The sequence below is a fragment of the Purpureocillium lilacinum genome, assembly GCF_023168085.1.
Source record: "Purpureocillium lilacinum CBS 284.36 DNA, scaffold_2, whole genome shotgun sequence".
Taxonomy (NCBI): domain Eukaryota; kingdom Fungi; phylum Ascomycota; class Sordariomycetes; order Hypocreales; family Ophiocordycipitaceae; genus Purpureocillium; species Purpureocillium lilacinum.
In genome coordinates this window covers 826100-844246 of record NW_027072112.1, presented here as the reverse complement: position 1 = coordinate 844246, position 18147 = coordinate 826100, and the positions used below count along the sequence as shown (strand labels likewise).

The window sequence follows — 18147 nt, the reverse complement described above, 5'->3', positions numbered from 1 at the left end:
TTGCGGACGTGGCGTTTCCCGGAGTGACGTGGGGGGACGAGTTGCCGACCGTCGGTGTCGCGGCTCTTTCGTGAAGTCCGTCACCTGCGTATTATCTGCCCGAGAATGCACCTTTCTCGAGTTCCTCAGACGAGTCGACGCTAGTAGATTGTGGCGTCAACAGGCGGCGATGTGGTACAGTTCGCCAAAAATACTCGTTGCTGTCATGTGCATCGCAGCAGATCTCAGGCGCACTTTGGCCCGATGATGAAGCTCACAATCGCCCGGCCGAGCTTGGTGGGCGGCGGTGGAAGCCATACCCGCAGGCCGCACCCACTTTACAAGTGCTGCTGGCGTGCCTTGACAGAAAAGGAGCCTCAATGCAACGCGCATGGTACAGGGACTGGAATTTGTCGCTCGACGAACCTGAGACCGATCTAAGGAACGTGGCAGCTCATCGGCAGTCCGTCATAGCGGACAGGCAGCGCGCGGATCGACCCTTGTGTGGACGTTTCCACATGGGTAGCGCAACACCTCTCGAGACTCGCACTCTGCCAGGGGCGCTTGTCAGCTGCCCTGCGCGCGACGCTCCAGCGTTGCGGCGACAAGGTCAAGGAACTGGACGCCACACAGGGACAGTCGCGGATTTGGCGGGCTTCTTTTCAGCCCAGTCCGCAGGACACGCACCTGGGTGACTCAGTCACTGCGTCCGACGGCGTGACGGCCACTGTAGTTACGCTCTCGCTCGTGGTTGCATTTGGAATCATTTGTGAAATGCCTGGTCAGCTTGGCTGCTTACTCGCGACGCGGAGCAATGTTCTGCCATTGCTTGGACACAGTTCATCATCAGATCTTGATGAGTCGTCGCTGGATGCGCATCTTCTTGTGGCGGAGGCTTGTTTTCGTCTCTGCTGCACCAGACAATGCTCCGCGAGGGATGCATTACGACGAGAGCTGTGGTGCATCAGCGCTCTGGCAGTGCCTGATCATACATTCTCAGCGCAGAGTCATCGTCACAGGCAGCAGCGCGGGCACAAGCAACATCCGTTGAATACGCCACGCAAGCTTCAGTAAACTCATGCCAAGCAATACAAAAGGTACAAAAAACATGCGCAAGCCCTCGTGCCATTGGCAATTCGACCGATCGACCTGCCTGGTCCGGTGACGGAACCCCTAGCCAACGGCTCCTAAGCTCTGGCTCGTGCGTTCCGCCGCTCACAAGCGCTCAGACATCCACCCAAGCTATAGGGCACACGGCCAGCATGTATCCTATCCTCTGTTGGGAATTGTTGGCACGGGAAGTCCCCGTACTCGGCTTTTGACATCCTTGGTGAAGCCAGGAGTCTCAAACCCAATTGTTCCATTCTTATTCACTGTTGAGCCAGGAGCGCAGGGAGCACCTCTAAATGCGATGCCCGCCACGCGGTTCCACGTCGCCGTAATGTCTTGGATCATATCTTTGGTGTAGAAGAGCCTGCAGTTCGCGGCCTTGTACTTGAACTGCAATGGGAAGCCGTCAAGATCATCAAGAGTGTACGTGTTCCGTATGTTGATTGATCCACCAAACTTCTCGTCGACGAGCGGCCGCAGAGGTGAGTCTCCGATACTCGGTATAGATTTGTCGTGGCTCTGAAGGAATTGCCTCGCCTCGGCACTCATGTTGCTCTGCTGACGCGCATGCTTGAAGAGGTCTCTTATTTCCGCAAAGGAATTGACTCTCCCGCCCTTGACGCCCCCGATAGCCTGCATGGGCAGACTCAGCGGTCGGCCGCCGAGCGCGACTGTGCGGATACCAACGTTGCGGACCATCAGGCCCGTGAACGACGCGCACGCAGAGCTGCATAGCCCGTCCGTAAGGATGACCATGTCCTCAGGCTTCCACGGTGCCTCGGCCTTGGCGCCATTCGCTGCTTGAGCGGAACCGGGAAGGAATTCGTCAGGGTTGACTAGGTACTGCTTGGTCTTGTCGCTCGTGAACGCAGTCGTCGCGTTTTGACCCTTGACCGGGTTTGCCTTGAAGAAAATCTTGGCGTCTGTGATTGGCTTCTCATCCAAACCCATGGGCAGGGCGTCCAGTTGTATATCATTCTCGGCGAACGATTCGTAGTCGGCTTGGGCTATAAATTTGAGCCCATCCGTAAGACGGTATCGATCAGCGGTATCGAAGGCGGCTTCCGGAAAGAACGAGCGATACAAAAACTCGACAAGTTGTAACTTGCCGCCGCCATTCGCTTGCAAGTCGATAACGAGCTTCTCTCGCCCTTGCTGCTTCGCCGCTGCGGCGGTCTTGAAGACAACGTCACGGGCTCCACGTAAAAGGTCGCTGATCTGAGCCGGGTCTTTCAACGATACCTGCCCACGGAGAGATGTGAAGCCAAGGATTGTGATAACGGCAGTATTCTCTAGCCCTTCTCCGTCGGGTAGGTATCCGGACATTAGGCCTTGTGGATGTTCGATCAGAGGCTTTGGGTAGCCTTGTAGCGTCCTTTGAGGAGCGGGAGGCGACGGAGGCGACGGAGCAGACGACTGCGTAGGGCTGGAGGCAGGTGGCTGTGGCAACTTCACGCCTTGCGGGCTCTCAAACTTATTCTGAAAGTCTTGGCCAGAGCGTATACCTGTAAGGTCGACGTCCCTCAGAGTGACAATCTCATTCAACACAACCCTGGACGTTCCATTCTTGAACTTGACGGTGTGGTTATCGGGTATGTCGAAGATTGAGAGCGGTATCATTCCTTTGCCCTGGCCGGTAGTCATTCCTGCCAACGAGGGAAAGAGCCGGTTGTACTGCGCATCGGGATCTTGGGGACTCCCTTCGAGTCCGATAGCCAGCTGCTCCATGAACAGAGAAACCTCGACGCCGTCGATGCTCTCGACTGCCGACGGGGGTTTGTTGCCTTGTCCGAGGAGATCTGAGTCGAAGAAGATTTCGGGCATCTGGAGCCCGTCTGAGGAGATTGACCTGACGGTGGCAATACCCGTGCGACCCCGTCGGAATGCCATGTTCAGCGCTGCATTGTAGGCGAGATGATTGTCATTGAAGGAGACAATCTGCGTCATCAGAATCAAGCTCACCGCGACTGCAGTCTCTCAGGGCTTACGTACCAGGCTCATAAGATCATTTACAAACTCGGTCTGGGACTTGTACTCGTTGTTCTCAAGCTTGCTCTGCATAGCGTCCATGCCGCCTGGAAAATCCACACCAGAGAGCAGGTACTCTTCTGGTGGATTCGAGATGATGCCGATAGTCGATTGGAGCTCCAAAAATGGTTTGAGGTAGGTAAGAAGTTGAAGATTCTTCTGCTTGTTGAGCGGAACGGACTCTAAGCACGCAGTAGCCACGGAGGGCCTCAGGTCGAGCGCGAGCAGCTTTCCCTGGCGCATCTCCAGGGGAACAGTCCGCATGCGCTCCTCCCATGCTTGAGTAATAGCCGCACACGGGTCAGCCGCTCTTTTGAAGTTTGGGGTTGATGAGGAGGTGTCTCTGCTGGGAAAATGGATAATGTCGTCCTGATGGAATGTGTTGGCCACCGTCAGGCGGGCCAAAAGCATCAACAGTGCGAGTTTTGCCATTGCGTCAAACGTGTACTATAGTGAATGTTGTTGAATTCTTCGAAGAGCGTCGCGATAGACTCGAACACTGTTGGGATAAACGTGCATTAAGAACAATCGAATTTAGATTGGTACCGAAGATAGTGTAATCCTGACGGCGCTGGCAACGCGCTTGCATAACATCACCTCAGGCGCAGTGTCTGGGTCGTGTTCTGAGGCAGCCCTCAAGAAGTTTAGCAAAAAGCTTGATGGTCTCGGGAGTTGGACAGCCGGGCCAATGTCAAACCGGCTGCAAGCTTGAGTGCCGTTGCGACGATACCCATCTACACAACTGATCAGGATGGGTTTCATCGCCGCAGGCATGTTTCGGCAATCCGCTGTGTATGAGCATTTCGCGTCTCTCTGCCCTGTTGGAGCCTGGTAGATTTGCCCGCGATGCCATAATATGCTCTCAAGAATGAATGCGAGCCGTTGCGCTGCAATTAGAGTCGCGGCTAGACTGGTGCCAGGCGCAGGATATGAGACGTCAGAACCGGGTGCAAAGCGTTTCCAGGCCGAAATGGTATTGAGTCGTCGCCTCAGGAGTGCAACAAAAACACGAAGACACGCCGAAGCCACTGTCAAACATCTTGTCGCTCGCAGCACATGAGTCATTCCAAAACTTGCCGGGCAGCTGCGTCGTGCCGAGTTGTTTTTTGCGTCCAGGCGGTTGGAAGTGCAGACATTCAGGCTCATGCGGCAACATCAACAGGCCGGCGATTCAGGGGCCATGTCTCATCTTCCGTGGTTGTGCATTGACGGTCTCGCCGTACGCTGTCCGACCTAAACACGCTTATGGCCGCAAGAAAAACTTTAATAGATGGAGCTAATAGCACTAAACGGGTAGCGCATGATGCTGCGCAGCGCGGCAGCAGACTGACATGGTAAGCTGTGATGCTGCAAACCTGGCGGCCTTTCTGCGTGGACTCCAGCTAATTACAGAAGCCCTTGCGGGTTGAACATCCAGCAGCCCGACATCCCTGACTTAGTCGATCTCGTTGAGCCACACTCGGATCGAGTCCACACCCCGACGGACGGCCAGAAGCCGCAGGACGGCGCGGACATTGCCCTCAACAATCTGCGTCTCCTGCGGAAGGAAGTCGTTGTTGCTGTGGTTCCACTGCGCCCAGAGCTTGGTGATGGTCCTCTCGCCCTGCTCAAGGTAGAACTCGGGGATCTTTGGGCGAAGACTCTGGTAAAGCAGAGCGGCGAGCTCCTCGAAAGATTCGGTGTTTTCGTCGATTAGCGCCACATCGTTGGTTCTCCGGTCTCCCGTCAGAGATATGATGATGGGGAACGACCCGTCGCTTGAGGACATTGTGGCGTTTGAGGTAAGGGAATCCGTCGGTGTACTAAACCCGGATGAAGATCAATGATGTGCAATGATGATGCGCAGGGCAAGCAAAGAAGCAAAACAACCTCTGTTTATATACAAATTCGCATCATGATATCTGCTACGAAGCCTTTCACGAAGAAGAGGGACACGAACGCGGCGATGCGGCTGAAAGTAAGATCGGCGTAATACTTGCTGCAGGAATTGGCAACGGGTGCCCAGAGCATCATGCTGGCGGCGGGTTTTGGGCGGCACGGACGCGGGCGGGGAACCCAGCAGGCGCTGAAATTGGAATAACCTGGGTCGTTTACAAGTCATCAAGCTGGGGGTCCCTGGGCGTGTCTGGTGAGAAGCGGGGATAGCAACGCTTTATCTTGTCGTCCCCGTGCTTTTCGCTGCCTATTCCTTCTTGCTTGCGCGTTCTGTCGCTATTCTTAGAGAACGTACATTTGCATGCACGCAAAGCATACCTACTTAAGCCAAGCTCGGTGGGAGTGGGCGGTGGTGGATTCACGTTTTCTTGTTCTGTCGCTTGTGAGTGTTCACGTCAGAAGTTGCGAGAATTGCTCGACAATGGCGTGCGTGACTGCGAAAACAACCGTAAGAAGTGCCTTTGTGCAGCCGATTGGCTTTCAGCGGTTTGTGTAACCCATAATCCTGTACCGAGCGCTCCTCTTAGTCCTCCCCGGAGGCCTGGTGAATTTGGAAGCGCGTGAAGCCGCCAATTGACAAACTCAATGGCGTGCTCATCTTTCACTTCTCATGACCCAAACGATGCGGGTTCAGGCTTGCAATAGAGTTGCCGATAGAGCACACAATCTAGGCGAACGGGTCTGGACGATTCAGCGTAAGCAGTTTCTCAAACCCAGCCCGATTGCTACAGTGTCAATCTCCGCCGCCGCCTCCCCCATCGCCGCCTCCCCCATCCCCTCCTCCCCCATCGCCCCCGCCGTCTCCCTCATTTCCTCCCGCTCCAATACCGCCATCACCACCCCAAGCTCCCCAATGAAAGCCGCCGGCGCCTCCAAAGCCGCCATGATGGCCACCATGGTGGCCTCCGCCGTGACCGGAGGGGCCTACTCCCCAGCTGTCATCGTATGACCCATCGCCACCGCTGTAGGTGCTGGCGTAGTGGTTTCGATGCAAGACTCCATGCTTAGGGTACTTGGAGAAGCTGTAGCTTACTACACGAGGATGGGCGACCGGTCTTGCACGGAACGTGTATACGTAAGAATCATAAGCTGTGTTTTGTCGCCGCTCGGAGCGTGAGGGCCAACACATCGTGACGATTGTGGTAGCAAAGAGGTACGCTGGTAGAATCCACGAAAATAGCTACCCAGCGTTACTTTATATGAAAGCGCCAATCCAGCAGCAAAGTCTTGCCTCCTAGCGACCGCGTGCGGCGCTCATATTATGCTTCTGTGGCTGAGAGTGCCCTCGGATGTTACCACTGCTCGTGACTTGTGAGGCTGTGAAGCTGAAAGAGAGGGCGAGTCGGTATTGGTCTCATGCACCTAAAGTTTTTCGATGCTTCAAACTCCACGTGGTCGGCATGCCGACCAGACCATCCCACCATCATTGACGTTCCCGCACGGGCCCAAGGGCGGAACTCCACGAACAGTCGCCGGCCCGCACATTACACGTATACAGAGGATACTTGAGACTCGAGTCACAAAAGGGACAGTATCGTCCCAAGTGCCTGGAGCCTCTGGGTCCTTCCGGCCACCTGGGACACACCAATTGCCGAAAAGGGCAAACGCCACAAGATTGCATTGGCCGAGCGCACAATCTCGGCCCCTACTGCGCAAGTATCCTTCAGTTTAAACCCTGAGCAGAGACTTAACCAGTGCAGCGTGACTGGTGGGTTCGTCAACATGACCCTGACCGCACCCTGCCTTGCCAATCGCCACGCGGCTTGAGTCTTGACTAAGACTTTGGCGGAGAGCTGTGCCACAGTTTGCAAGTCATATACCTTTTTTACTCCGCTTCTCGTACATACGACCATACCTACTAGAAAGCACGGGATCCCGTCCGCTCTCCCATAGTTAAGCTGGTAAGGGGCAGATTAGTAGTTGGGTCGGTGACGACCAGCGAACACCGGCTGTTGTATGTTTTTGTTATTTTGCATTTCATTTCAACATGTCGTCGTCTACATATCTCATGGACGAGAGCTGCATGCATTCTTTTTGGGTGTTGGAGCCGGCAGTTTGGCCCCCAAGCTGCGGCCCATTATGCGACCCAGTATACCGCTGCAGCGCCAGCACCAAACCGGATTCCTGTCAGCCTCAGGGGCGCCCAACTGGCGGTTCTGCTACTGCTCCCCTGCGACCTACAAAACTCGGACTCTGTGGATGGCGGCGCAGTTGCAAAAAGATAAGAATGAATTGTATACATAATGTAAAACTGCCTAATAAGTTTTGTATGACAAGAAGGTAAAGAGCTGTGAGTCTTCACGTATGTACCCGCGGCAAGCATTTACGGCGTGTAGGGAAAGGAATCTGGGGCCGCCCCCGTGTTCTCCGTGGCTGCAGGACGGCCAGGGACGCCAAAAACTAACGTTAAGGCATGGGAACTTCCTGGGTCGAGCAATGAATGCCACCACCAAGAAACGCCAGGTAGTCAACTCTCACTGGCTCAACCTCCCGCTTGTTGTACAGGCCTCGGATCTTCTTGAGTGCTGCTGCATCAGCGGCTTTATCGCCAAACTGCGGGAAGATGACTCCGTCGTTGACAAGAAGGTAGTTGACGTAGTTTAGCGCAGGCGGATCCTCCACCCCATTTTCAATGTCCCGAATCGTCTTCTTGTCCAATCCGAGAGAATAGATATCCGCCTCCGCTATCTCGACAATCTCGATCTTTCGACCACGTGCATCGGTGGTGTTGGAGAGGATGTCACGGGCTTCCCTGTAGATGCGCGTCCAGACATCGTCGCCGAGCTCGCTTGGCTTGCTCAAGAGCACTTTGCCGGGTGAGATGAATCGCACAAGTCCGTCGATGTGGGAGTCGGTGACCTCGAGGCCTGGTCGGCCAGGAACCCAGATAATCTTTTCCACGGCAAGTGTGCGGCGCAGCTCTGCCTCGACCTCTTGGCGGCTTCTGTTGGGGTTCCGGTTTGGGTTGAGGATGGAGGCCTCAGTGACCAGCAAAGTGCCGTCACCATCGACCTCAAGGGACCCCCCTTCCGTGACAAGCCAGGTGCCCACTCGCGGCTTCTTCTCTTCAACAAGGATCATGGTGGCGAGCGACTTGCACGAATCGACAGGATACTTGTTACCCCAACCGTTGAAGTTGTAATCGACTCCATGAACGACGGACTTGTTGTTGTCATCGTTCACGACGAAGGTAGGAGCCATGTCCCGCATCCACAAGTCCAACTTGTCGTAGCCTTCAACAGGCAAGATACTGATATCTTTGTTCTTCTTGAAACGCTTTTCGGCATCGTGCAGTCGGGGCGTTGTGACCAGAAGCGTCACAGGCTCAAATAGAGCCACGGCTTCAGCAATGGTTGAGATGTCTCGGGTTGCTCCTTTGAGATCTTCTGGATCATCGGCATAAGCATCGTTCTGCGCAGAAGGCCAGGCCATGATAACGTGCGACTGGCGCTGCCATTCGGCAGGCCGATAAAAGGCGGCGGCAACGGCTTGGGCCATCATGAAGACCCGGATAAGAGAATGCATTACAGATGGAAGGAGTGGAAGAGAAGTGGAATTGTCCTGTGCCGTGATATAAAGGCTTCAATGTTGTTTCATCCCGCTTCTCTTTTATACTTTGCGCCTCGTGGCTGAGATGTCGGGCGTAGTGCGAACATCTAACCCCATGTGGGGGTTGATGGCCAACTGCGCCGCCGCTCGCAGTCAAGTAGTGTCCACATGCACGGCGCAGCACCTTCCACTAGCCACTCTAGAATGTGTTGTGTTAGGCTCAAAGTGATTTCGGGCCGTCGGCCGCGCCGAATCATGTTGCAGTGACGCCAGCAGACACGGTCAAGAACTTCATGGCTTGGCTGCGCCTCAGCTTTCCGTCATGACCTTCTGGCATCACTTCTGCCACCTCTCATCGGCCTATGGGTCGCTTCGGCGACCTAACGAACTTGGCAAGAATTGCGGCGCGACTCTGTTTGGTCGAGATTCACTCAGCATCCATCACCTCTGCAGCTCTCCACATGCTACGCCCTGTACTGTTTACATACAGCCTCCGATCAGGCTGAGCAAGGCGCGGCCTTTGTTGTTTGTGAAATGAGTTGTTGTCTCCAGCCTGTCCTTACGAGGCGATCTTCTCCAGTCTCACGTTCAGCCACCATATCCAGCGACGACCCACTCCACAACCTGACCGGTAGAGACACATATTCGGAGATCTTCTCCGTTAGCACGTTTGCCTGCGCCTTGCTCTTCACTACAGCTGACGCGGCTACTAGCAAAGGTTCTCGCGGGTATCAACGGTCTACATATTTTGCCTTGCGGTCGGACAGCAAGCGCTGTCCGCGGGGCGCGACGGTGACGCGCTGCATCGATGATGTAGGGAATGTGCACAACGAGTCAAAAGCTGCCGTTCTCTGGACATCGACGAAATAAGAAGGAAGAGGATTGGCTGGTAATATTCATGTCTGAACTTTGCGTTGTGTGTTAGCACGCCCCATTCCAGCATCGTGGTCGCATACCTGCACGAGCGGCCCCCAACAGTGTCAAGCTAGCAATTCCGTGTCTTAGACTCTCACGGCCCTCAACGGCCAAAATTGAGGGGTCTCAAACGCTGTGCCTTCACTGGCAAGCTTCAAAGAATCACTGGCACCTGGCATAGCTTGACTTTTACATTGGCTGCTCTGCGGAGGGTCGTCTTGCTGATCGCGACGAGAGAAATTGTTTTGTCTGCCTATATATGAGGCACGCTCATCCCACTGTTGTAGTATCTGACTTTGAACTACAGCACAGTCGCAGTATCCCAGCAGTAAACTAGTATTGCAACAATCTGCCTGCCATCATGAAGTTGACTCTCTTCTCCATTGCAGCGCTCTGCGCTCCGGCCGTCCTGGGAGCCGCTACTAGGCCAACGGAAGTGAAGGGTTTGTTGCCATCCTGCTCCTCTCTGCAGTCCGTCGATACTAAGGACAGATCCTAGACCATGACCGTCATGCTGTCAACAAGCACCCCAAGCCCCCCTGCAAGCTCGACGTGGAGTGCCAGGAGTTCCTTTCCCACCTCCACGAGAGCGGCGCCGAGGGTGGCGGTATCGCCGCAGAGGCTGGTGAAGCCCAGGCATCAAACTCGTGGTTCCACGAATTCTCCAGTGGCCAGGGCGCGGCATACGCAAAGTGTGAGAAGCAACTTACCGCCTGCGGCTACGACCTCAGCAAGTTTCGCGCCAAGGAGCAGGACCATCACAAGGGTGGAAAGGGGAAGGGCCGAGATGGCGATGATGATGATGAGGAAGAGTCTGAGGACGAGGAGAAGCCCAAGAAAGAGCGCAAGAAGGGCAAGAAGAACCGCAAGGGGGACAAAGACAAGGATGACGACAAGAAGGACAAGGACGAAGACAAGGATGAAGAAAAGGACGAAGACAAGAAGGATGAGGATAAGAAGGCCAAGGCCGAGGACAAAGAGTAAGTCCACGCTTCTGCCTGTATTCCTAGCGAAAGGGGTATTCCCCTGGCGACAACTTCCGCCACTGTCTCAACGATGAGACGGGCCAGTAGCGCTTTGCCAATATTATTTTCTTTCCTCTTTGCAAGTTGAGCACGGCACAAGTCCAGTCCCGATGGCTTCAACATTAAGGTCTCCTAGACTGCCACCCTGCAGGACGCCATGCCACTGTCGCCTCTGGCTCTAAAGCGGACGGCTTGTCGGCACTGGGCAGTGGGCGCATCGACTGCCCGAGAATCTGAGGCCTTCTAGCGGGTCTGCCGCACACTTCCAGGTTCCAGGCTCTGGCCCGCTGCGAAGGCCCGTTGTGGGCCTGGGGACCCTGCCACCGGCTTCTAGCGCACCGCCCAGCACAGCCTGGGGATTCTAGCTTTTTAACAAGCTTTAGCGCACCACTAGCGTGCTGTAGTGTCGAGTGTGAGGCAACCAGTGTCCAGGTTGTATCCGACAACTTACACCGCCTTGAAAGACCAAAGTGGTAGGCAAGTTCCCAATCTATTGTGCCAGATGGCATATCCTGGCTAGAAAAAGTAGAAGAGCTTCCAACCTCTGACTTTTGTTGCCCACGTAAAAAAGTAGACAAGAAAGAGATTGCTGACGGTGAAAATCATAAAGATGCCCCAGCAACCCCACTGACCACCCAATTGCCCGCCACCAAGATTAAACTGGGCGAGAAACTGCTCCCCTCTGCTCCATTGACAAACCTGACACTCCGTGGGGGCGAAAGCATCCGGATTAAGAAGCTGTGCTGAGGCGGAATCGGCCCAGCCAGATGCATAGGAGGAGCAGCTTTGGTTCGGGGGCGGTAAGAACCTCGTTATGTCTGCGTCCGCGCAAGACACAACCGCTGATGAAGTCACCGCCGTCACCATTCCACCAAGCAGGTACGTGAAGGGAGAGAGGTAGTAGAGCTGGTAGTCGCTGTCAGTAAAGAGTACATGCAACTGGGAAGCGGGTCAGTCGTGTTGACGTACCCAATAGCGCCAGAAAACCTGAATCTGGTGGTATGGCACAATGATACCATTGAACCAGTTGCATATGCACACAATGAATACGAGAATGTTTCCAGCCCCACCAAGGTCTGGACTCAGGGCCATCATGAAGAGTCCGAGAAGAACCTGAAGCAAGTCAGCGCCGTTTATAGCATCTCACAGCGAGTGAAATACCTGGAAGATCTCGTATGTCAACAGGAACAAGAAGATGTAAGCGGCTTGGCCACCAAGAGGCAAGCCACTGGGAAAGTACCACAGGACAAAGTACAAAACAGTGACCAGGACTGCACCAGGCATTTCTGAGAGGATGACGGATGACGCAAACGCGACCCATCCGTATGCATGTGAAGGACCCTCACGGAGAAGCCAATGCAAACTGGCAAAGAAGTACCGCGCCAAAATGACGTTGACGATGGCGTTGCACAAGAAAAGGATGAAGAAGACGCTCAACATTCTGCATAGAAGTTCAGCCACAGCTCTCAAACACATAATAGCGCTGGCTTGAAGTTCTTACCGGTTTTGAAGATCCTGAGGGCTGGTCCCTATCTGGAAGAAGGTGAATCCGACCAGAATCGCGCTAGTGACATGCACCCAAATCTTGGAGTACATGTAGGCCGGGCTCCTCCACTGGTTGAGCAGCATTCGTTTGGTGAGGACGATCGTCTGTTCAAGAACAGTCGCATTAAACTCGGTCACTGGGGTATCCTGGTCGTCGTTCTGGCTGCTCGCTGCCTCGGCGCCTCTATGTGCGTCTAAGCGCCGCCCGAGCTCAGAAGCTTCTGAGGATGCCGACCAAGTGGCGGCCCAGTTGGATGCCTTGTCATTTGTTCTAGCACCGAAGCCAGCGCCGACAGTCTCAAGTATGAACTCGCCCGGGTTGACCCCATCAGGTGCGACAGCGCCGTTGCGCGCAAAGTATGGCAAAGCCTCGGTGACTTTGCCGAAGCTGTCGGAGGACGATGTTAGCCCAGTAAACCGCACTAATGGGAGGGAGAGACTACGAACAAAAGCTGCTGGCCTTCAGATGACAGGGCCAGAAGGTTGTCGAATTGGGAGAACAGCAGAGCGGATGGCTGATGGATTGTCACAAGTATCGCCTGGCCTTGCCGTGCAAGTATCTTGAGATAGTCGACAATGTGTGCCGCGCCTTGAGAGTCCAGACCCGAGGTGGGCTCATCCGCGAACAGGATCTCGGGACGCGATGCTAGTTCCACACCAATCTGTTGAGTTAGAGGTCCGTCAGCATTCGGTTCCTTCGAGGTTCTTCATTTGATAAGAAAGGTCTTACCGTTACTCGTTTGAGGCGCTCAACTCCAAGACCCGCGCCATCTTCGATCAAGACATCTTGCACGTCGACCAAGTCGAGAAGTCGTAGAACTTCATCCACGTAGGCTAACCTTTCGGCCTTGGTGAATTCTGCGGGCTGTCGCAACACAGCCGAAAACTCCAGTGCCTCCCGGACTGTTGCGGTACCCTCGTGTAAGTCCATCTGTTGAGCGAAGCCTGGTCATGTTAGACACCGTGACAAACCCTTTCTGCCAGTGTGAAATGGCTTACCAGTCTTCTTCCTGTATGTCGGACCAGGTGGGCGATTCCCGACGAGCACTTCTCCGTCGACTTGGCCTGAGAAATTGGTTTGGCTTAAAGCCGTGAGCAGGGTCGTCTTCCCTGCACCACTGGCACCGCAAAGTGCGGTTAGCTCGCCCCGTTTCACGTATCCTGATATTCCCTTCAAGATATGAGCCTCGTTGATATTCACATTAATGTCTCGCCATGTCAGTGCGTATTCCCCGCGATTGCTAGGTGCAGCCTTGAGCCCGCTAGTGATGGAAGCTGAGGCAGATGTTGGCGCGATCTTTTCGACATCTTCTAAGGCGCTAGGCGATTTGCTGTTTCTCCGCTTGGCAAGCACCAGCGGCGCGCCCCCATGGGTCGTGAAGCTCATGAGCTCGCTGCCCAATATGCCCACTAACAAATATATGACGGCGATGGAGATCATGATACCAATATTGCGCCATCTGTGACTTGCGGAGAAGCCGAATGACTCAAGGTATTGCGTTCCAGGAACTGTCGTCTGCCCGGCTAGTGCGCCTTTGATGGCACAAGTTTGATGCCCAGAGACTCCATTTGCTGGGACGAGATTATTCTCGCATGAAAGCTGAAGCCCAGTAAACTCATTGGCAAATAACTGTGATCGTCCCTGGTTAGCATACGCTTTGTAAGTCTCTCATAGGTGTAATCAAGGGGTCTTACGTTCTCGAAGCCATAGAACATGGGATTGAGGTAATGCAACCACCCAAATACGGGACTCATGGAGTTTGGTGGTATCAAGAAGCCGGCGAACAGAAGAAGCACCGTACACGAGAACCCTCCATAACGGAAACCTGGGCAGGGGTTAACTTGCATGGCGTGGCTTGAAGTAAGACAACTTACAGTCATCCAGAGTCCCTACGTAGTACGCAAACATGCGCAGCAAGTTGCTGAAGCAGACGGTGGAAATGAAGAGTGTCAGATAGAAGAAGAAGAACTTGCCAGCCTCAATCTGGAGTCTGGAGAGAAAGTAGAAGATGATAATGAAGATCACATGCTGGAAAGCGATCAAAGGCAAGTCGATCAGGAAGCGAGCGACGGCAACGGCGGAGGGTCGGCAGAGGTGAAGTCGAGCTGGGTCGAGTCAGTCCACTGAATAGTCCTTCCCGGCGCACTGTCGTTGAGGTAGCGACTGACCTTGCCGCTCTACCACGGGACGATTGGAGTGTGCATCGAATAGTTCCGGAAACTGAAGCCACCCATTGAAGATGAGTGCAAAATAAAGAATGCCCCCTCTCGTGAAAGCTCCTTGCGCCGTGTTGTCGATGTCGAAATACACGCTTCCACATGCAAGGCAGAGGATGACAGTGGTAAACCACTTGATGTAGTACACGCGGCGTTGGCCCACAATGAGTTGGAACTCTCTGGTCAGACACTCTCGTACTTGCGATGGAAACGAGAGCTGATAGGCGTCAGTAGACAGCGAAGATGTGTCTCTTTGTGCTCGTCGACTGTCATTGATGTTCTCTTGCAATTGCTTGTAGCTCGTCGACGATCTGAATGCAGCTGCCAGGTCTTCTGGAGACCGAATAGCCTCGGCCTTGGACCCAATTCTAACTTGCCGAAGCTTTGAGTCTGTCAGGCCAACGAGGAACTCGGCGGTGGTCTGTCCAGGAACAGGAACAAAGCCCAAATCTTCGAAGTACTTGCGCGCCTCGGAAACCGGACCAAAAAACGCTTGGTGGCCTTCATCAAGCACAATAACTTTGTCAAAACTGTTGTAAAGACTTTCGCCGGCTTGGTAGAGCGTCGCCAGGGTGGTCTTGTGCCCGATGCTGGTGAATGCTCGCAGAGCCTTTACAAAATCGAGTGCTGTGGAGGAATCCAGGCCGCGTGTCGAGTTGTCGAAACACTGGACAGATGATCCAGCAGCCAAAACCTCAGCAATAGACACACTGACGATCAAGGGTCAGCAGGAAGGTTTTCACGTGCGAAGGAGAGAACCCACCGTTTCCTCTCACCACCCGAGACTCCCGGGCTGAACTGTCCGCCAACGGGAGTGTCCAGGGCATGAGACAGTCCAAAGAGCTTCGTGATTGCCTCGACAATATCCCTGATGGATTCGGGGCGTCCGTTCTGAGCAGACATTGAGTTGCGCAAAGCGAAATTGATAGTCTGCCTCACGGTCAACGTGGCGACATGGCGATCCTCTTCGGGAAGGTAGATTGTCTCCCTGCTATGATCTTTTGCGAAGACAGAGGCTGGTATATTCTCGTACTCGAGGTTGCCTGTCACTGGCAAAGGCGACCGATTCGCGATTGTCCGAAGAAACGTTGAACATCCACTGCCCGGACGGCCAAGAACGAGGAGCATTTCGCCCGGTTTGACGAGTCCGGAGCAATCCTTGAGAATTCTGTTGGAGGCGCGAGGAGCACTTGGAGGAAAGAAATAACTCCATATCGTTTGTTTTAGAAAACTGATCTGATCTGGCCCGAACGTGTTCAAGATGGCTTGCTTCAAGTTCTTGACGTCAACCGCGTTAGCATGTGAGGCGGAGACAGAGAGGTCCTGAAACCAGAGGCTGATGCCGTTTCGGGACTCATGCCCAACGGGACTTTGATGGCGCAAAAGCTCTTTGACAGACTCAACACCAGCGATCCCAATATCGTTGTCGGCTGGCTTGTCGCGGGTTGAGACGACATCGTCGGTATCTGGCGGCGCCGCAGACACCGTCGTGTCCCTTTCGCTAGCCTTGTCAGACATGTGTGGTGAGCAGAGGCCGGCACGGCAGCTTGGTCTATTGGCGAGTTGAACGGGGCTGCCAAAGGCTGGCGACGGATGAATGGCGCCGAAAAGCTTGGTGGCGGGACTTGGAAGTGGATAGGCTGGGCTGCTTGTGCCAGCAGCTTCTTGCTTGTCAGTTGGCAATCGCGTCTATCGGTTGTTCAGCAGGAACAGAGGGCGTAAAGAGGCAACGCGGAGCCAATTGGCAACGCCCGAAGTCCGAGACATTGTTCGAAGCTCATCTCTTGCGCAAGATTCCTCAAGTTGTGCGCATTCTCGCGACTCCCGGTCGCTAGTCTGAACATTGTGGTGGAGAGGTCGTCCAACTCCGATGTCAATCGGACTTGAATGGCAGTTGTGTCGGACAAACATGGGTGCCCTGCACTAAGACCCTGGCGCTCTGCCGACTCGATTTCCCCCATCATGACCAGTTACTTACATGGAGATTCATGACTATCGATAATTTGTCTTTTCCGCCAGGGTTCTTGCGAGCTCGGCGGAGGCAGTGGTGGAATGAGGCGCTCTGACCTTGGCCGTGAGCTGGTGACACCAATCACCACAAGGGTCGTTGTGGCGGGCCCGACGGAAGACCTTGGCAAAAGTCGATGGTGTACTCGCCCACATGGTCGTAAAGACGACTTTTCTTGAACCGCCACGATATGGCGTGCTGGCCAAACTTTGCCGAAGCATGAGAGCATCCAATGATGGTGAGAAGTAATATCTACAGGGCTGGCAATGGCGCATGTGGTGAAATGCATCATCCTTCCCTTTAAGATGACCGAGTGAAGTCATTCGAATTGCCATTACCACATTCGCAGCGCCTGCGAAACTATTTGTCCTTGCAATTAATCGTCGCGGAGGCACCGCCTTTGGCAATCATCCAGTTTTCGACCTTTGTGCCATTTACAGGTTCAAGCCACACCAGCCGTCGTCCTTGCGATCAGTATCACACCATGGCAGCGGATCAGCTGGGCCCAGCGACAGCCTGGTGGCGAGACCCCGGCTTGAGGACGTTGTACCTCTTGTTACCGATTGTCATTCTTAGTAGTTCGTACCAGGGCTTCGACGGCATGATCATGAACGGCTTGCAACTTCTCCCATCCTGGCAAAAAGGTCCGCAACAATTGCCCGCCCCCCCTTCTTGTCCAGCGACTAACACACAAGTCTGTGCGGTCGTACAGAGTTTAACCACCCCACGGGCCCGATTCTCGGCCTGCTCAACTCCATTCAGTCTGTTGGTGCCATCGTGGCACTGCCCCTCGTGGGTTGGCTCGTAGACAGGATCGGCCGGCGAGCGTCGATTGCTTTCGGCGCCGCTTGGACATTGGTCGGTGCCATTCTCCAGGGCTCGGCTAAGCACGTCGCACCATTCATCATTGCCCGTTTTCTCATCGGCTGGGGTCTCGCCTTTACAGTCGTTGGGGCTCCGCTGCTGCTTGCTGAGCTGGCGTTGCCAAAGCACCGAGGAACCGTTTTGTCCTATTTCCCAACAGCGTGGTATATTGGGGCAATAATTGCCGCTTGGACGACCTACGGAACGCAGCACATCGAAAACTCATGGTCTTGGAGAACCCCGAGCATACTTCAAGGAGTTCCTGCCGTGATTCAACTGCTACTCATTTGGCTCGTCCCAGAAAGCCCGCGATGGCTCATTTCCAAGGGAAGTGGTGCCAAAGCAAGGCAGATACTGGTCAAGTACCATGCCAACGGCGATGAGCAAAGCCCCATCGTGGACATCGAGTATAGCCAGATCAAGGAAGCTATTCTTCAAGATACTCGAGTGAAGAAAGAAGGCAGCTATCTTGATCTTGTTAGATCGAAGCCAAATCGGCGCAGGCTCATTATTGTGACTTTCTGCGGCCTTTTTCTGGAGGCTAGTCTGAGTTACCCCAGAGAGCGCGATGTGCCTGAAGCTAACTCTAGATAGATCTCTGGCAACGGACTTGTCCAATACTACCTACATTCGGTCCTTAACAGCATTGGCATCACCGAAACTGTTCAGCAAACAACAATTAACGGTTGCTTATCGATATACAACTTTGTTCTCGCGATGGTTGCGTCGCTGCTCGTGGAGAAGGTCGGCCGACGAAGGCTGTTCCTAATTTCTACCACCGGAATGCTGGTAGCCTTTATCCTCTGGACATCCTTTGCGGCCTGTAAGTTCCCATGTCTCTCGAGGCTTGACCACAATACCGAATACTTGGATGTTCAACATGAAATAACATATTATGACAGTATACACCACCCATAAGACAAATAACTACGCCATTGGTGTCCTTGTCTCAATATTCCTCTCTAATGGTGC

The 18147-nt window shown here is 54.1% G+C and overlaps 5 protein-coding genes and 1 non-coding gene across 6 annotated transcripts; 2 read left to right on the top strand and 4 right to left on the bottom strand.

Annotated features, from left to right (window-relative positions):
• Positions 1-1248: 1248 nt before the first annotated feature.
• PLICBS_002076 (uncharacterized protein) lies at positions 1249-3381 on the bottom strand (the record flags this gene model as incomplete). The annotated part of the gene is made up of 2 exons (XM_018321706.2): positions 1249-3027; positions 3082-3381. The coding sequence occupies 2 exons, from the start codon at positions 3379-3381 to the stop codon at positions 1249-1251; spliced, it is 2079 nt and encodes a 692-aa protein (XP_018179185.2).
• Positions 3382-4552: 1171 nt separating this feature from the next.
• PLICBS_002075 (uncharacterized protein) lies at positions 4553-4885 on the bottom strand (the record flags this gene model as incomplete). Its single annotated transcript, XM_018321705.1, has 1 exon — positions 4553-4885. The coding sequence occupies one exon, from the start codon at positions 4883-4885 to the stop codon at positions 4553-4555; it is 333 nt and encodes a 110-aa protein (XP_018179184.1).
• Positions 4886-6893: 2008 nt separating this feature from the next.
• PLICBS_r0005 lies at positions 6894-7013 on the top strand. Its single transcript, XR_010602336.1, has one exon. It is a non-coding gene; the product is annotated as a 5S ribosomal RNA (ribosomal RNA).
• Positions 7014-7458: 445 nt separating this feature from the next.
• On the bottom strand, positions 7459-8577 carry PLICBS_002074 (uncharacterized protein; the record flags this gene model as incomplete). Its single annotated transcript, XM_018321704.2, has 1 exon — positions 7459-8577. The coding sequence occupies one exon, from the start codon at positions 8575-8577 to the stop codon at positions 7459-7461; it is 1119 nt and encodes a 372-aa protein (XP_018179183.2).
• A 1300-nt stretch (positions 8578-9877) lies between these two features.
• Positions 9878-10500, top strand: PLICBS_002073 (uncharacterized protein; the record flags this gene model as incomplete). The annotated part of the gene is made up of 2 exons (XM_018321703.2): positions 9878-9959; positions 10016-10500. 2 exons carry the CDS (start codon positions 9878-9880, stop codon positions 10498-10500), a joined length of 567 nt encoding a protein of 188 aa, XP_018179182.2.
• Positions 10501-11684: 1184 nt separating this feature from the next.
• PLICBS_002072 (uncharacterized protein) lies at positions 11685-15206 on the bottom strand (the record flags this gene model as incomplete). The annotated part of the gene is made up of 7 exons (XM_065599948.1): positions 11685-11982; positions 12043-12474; positions 12534-12748; positions 12817-13031; positions 13962-14192; positions 14256-15013; positions 15067-15206. The coding sequence occupies 7 exons, from the start codon at positions 15204-15206 to the stop codon at positions 11685-11687; spliced, it is 2289 nt and encodes a 762-aa protein (XP_065456020.1).
• Positions 15207-18147: the final 2941 nt, after the last annotated feature.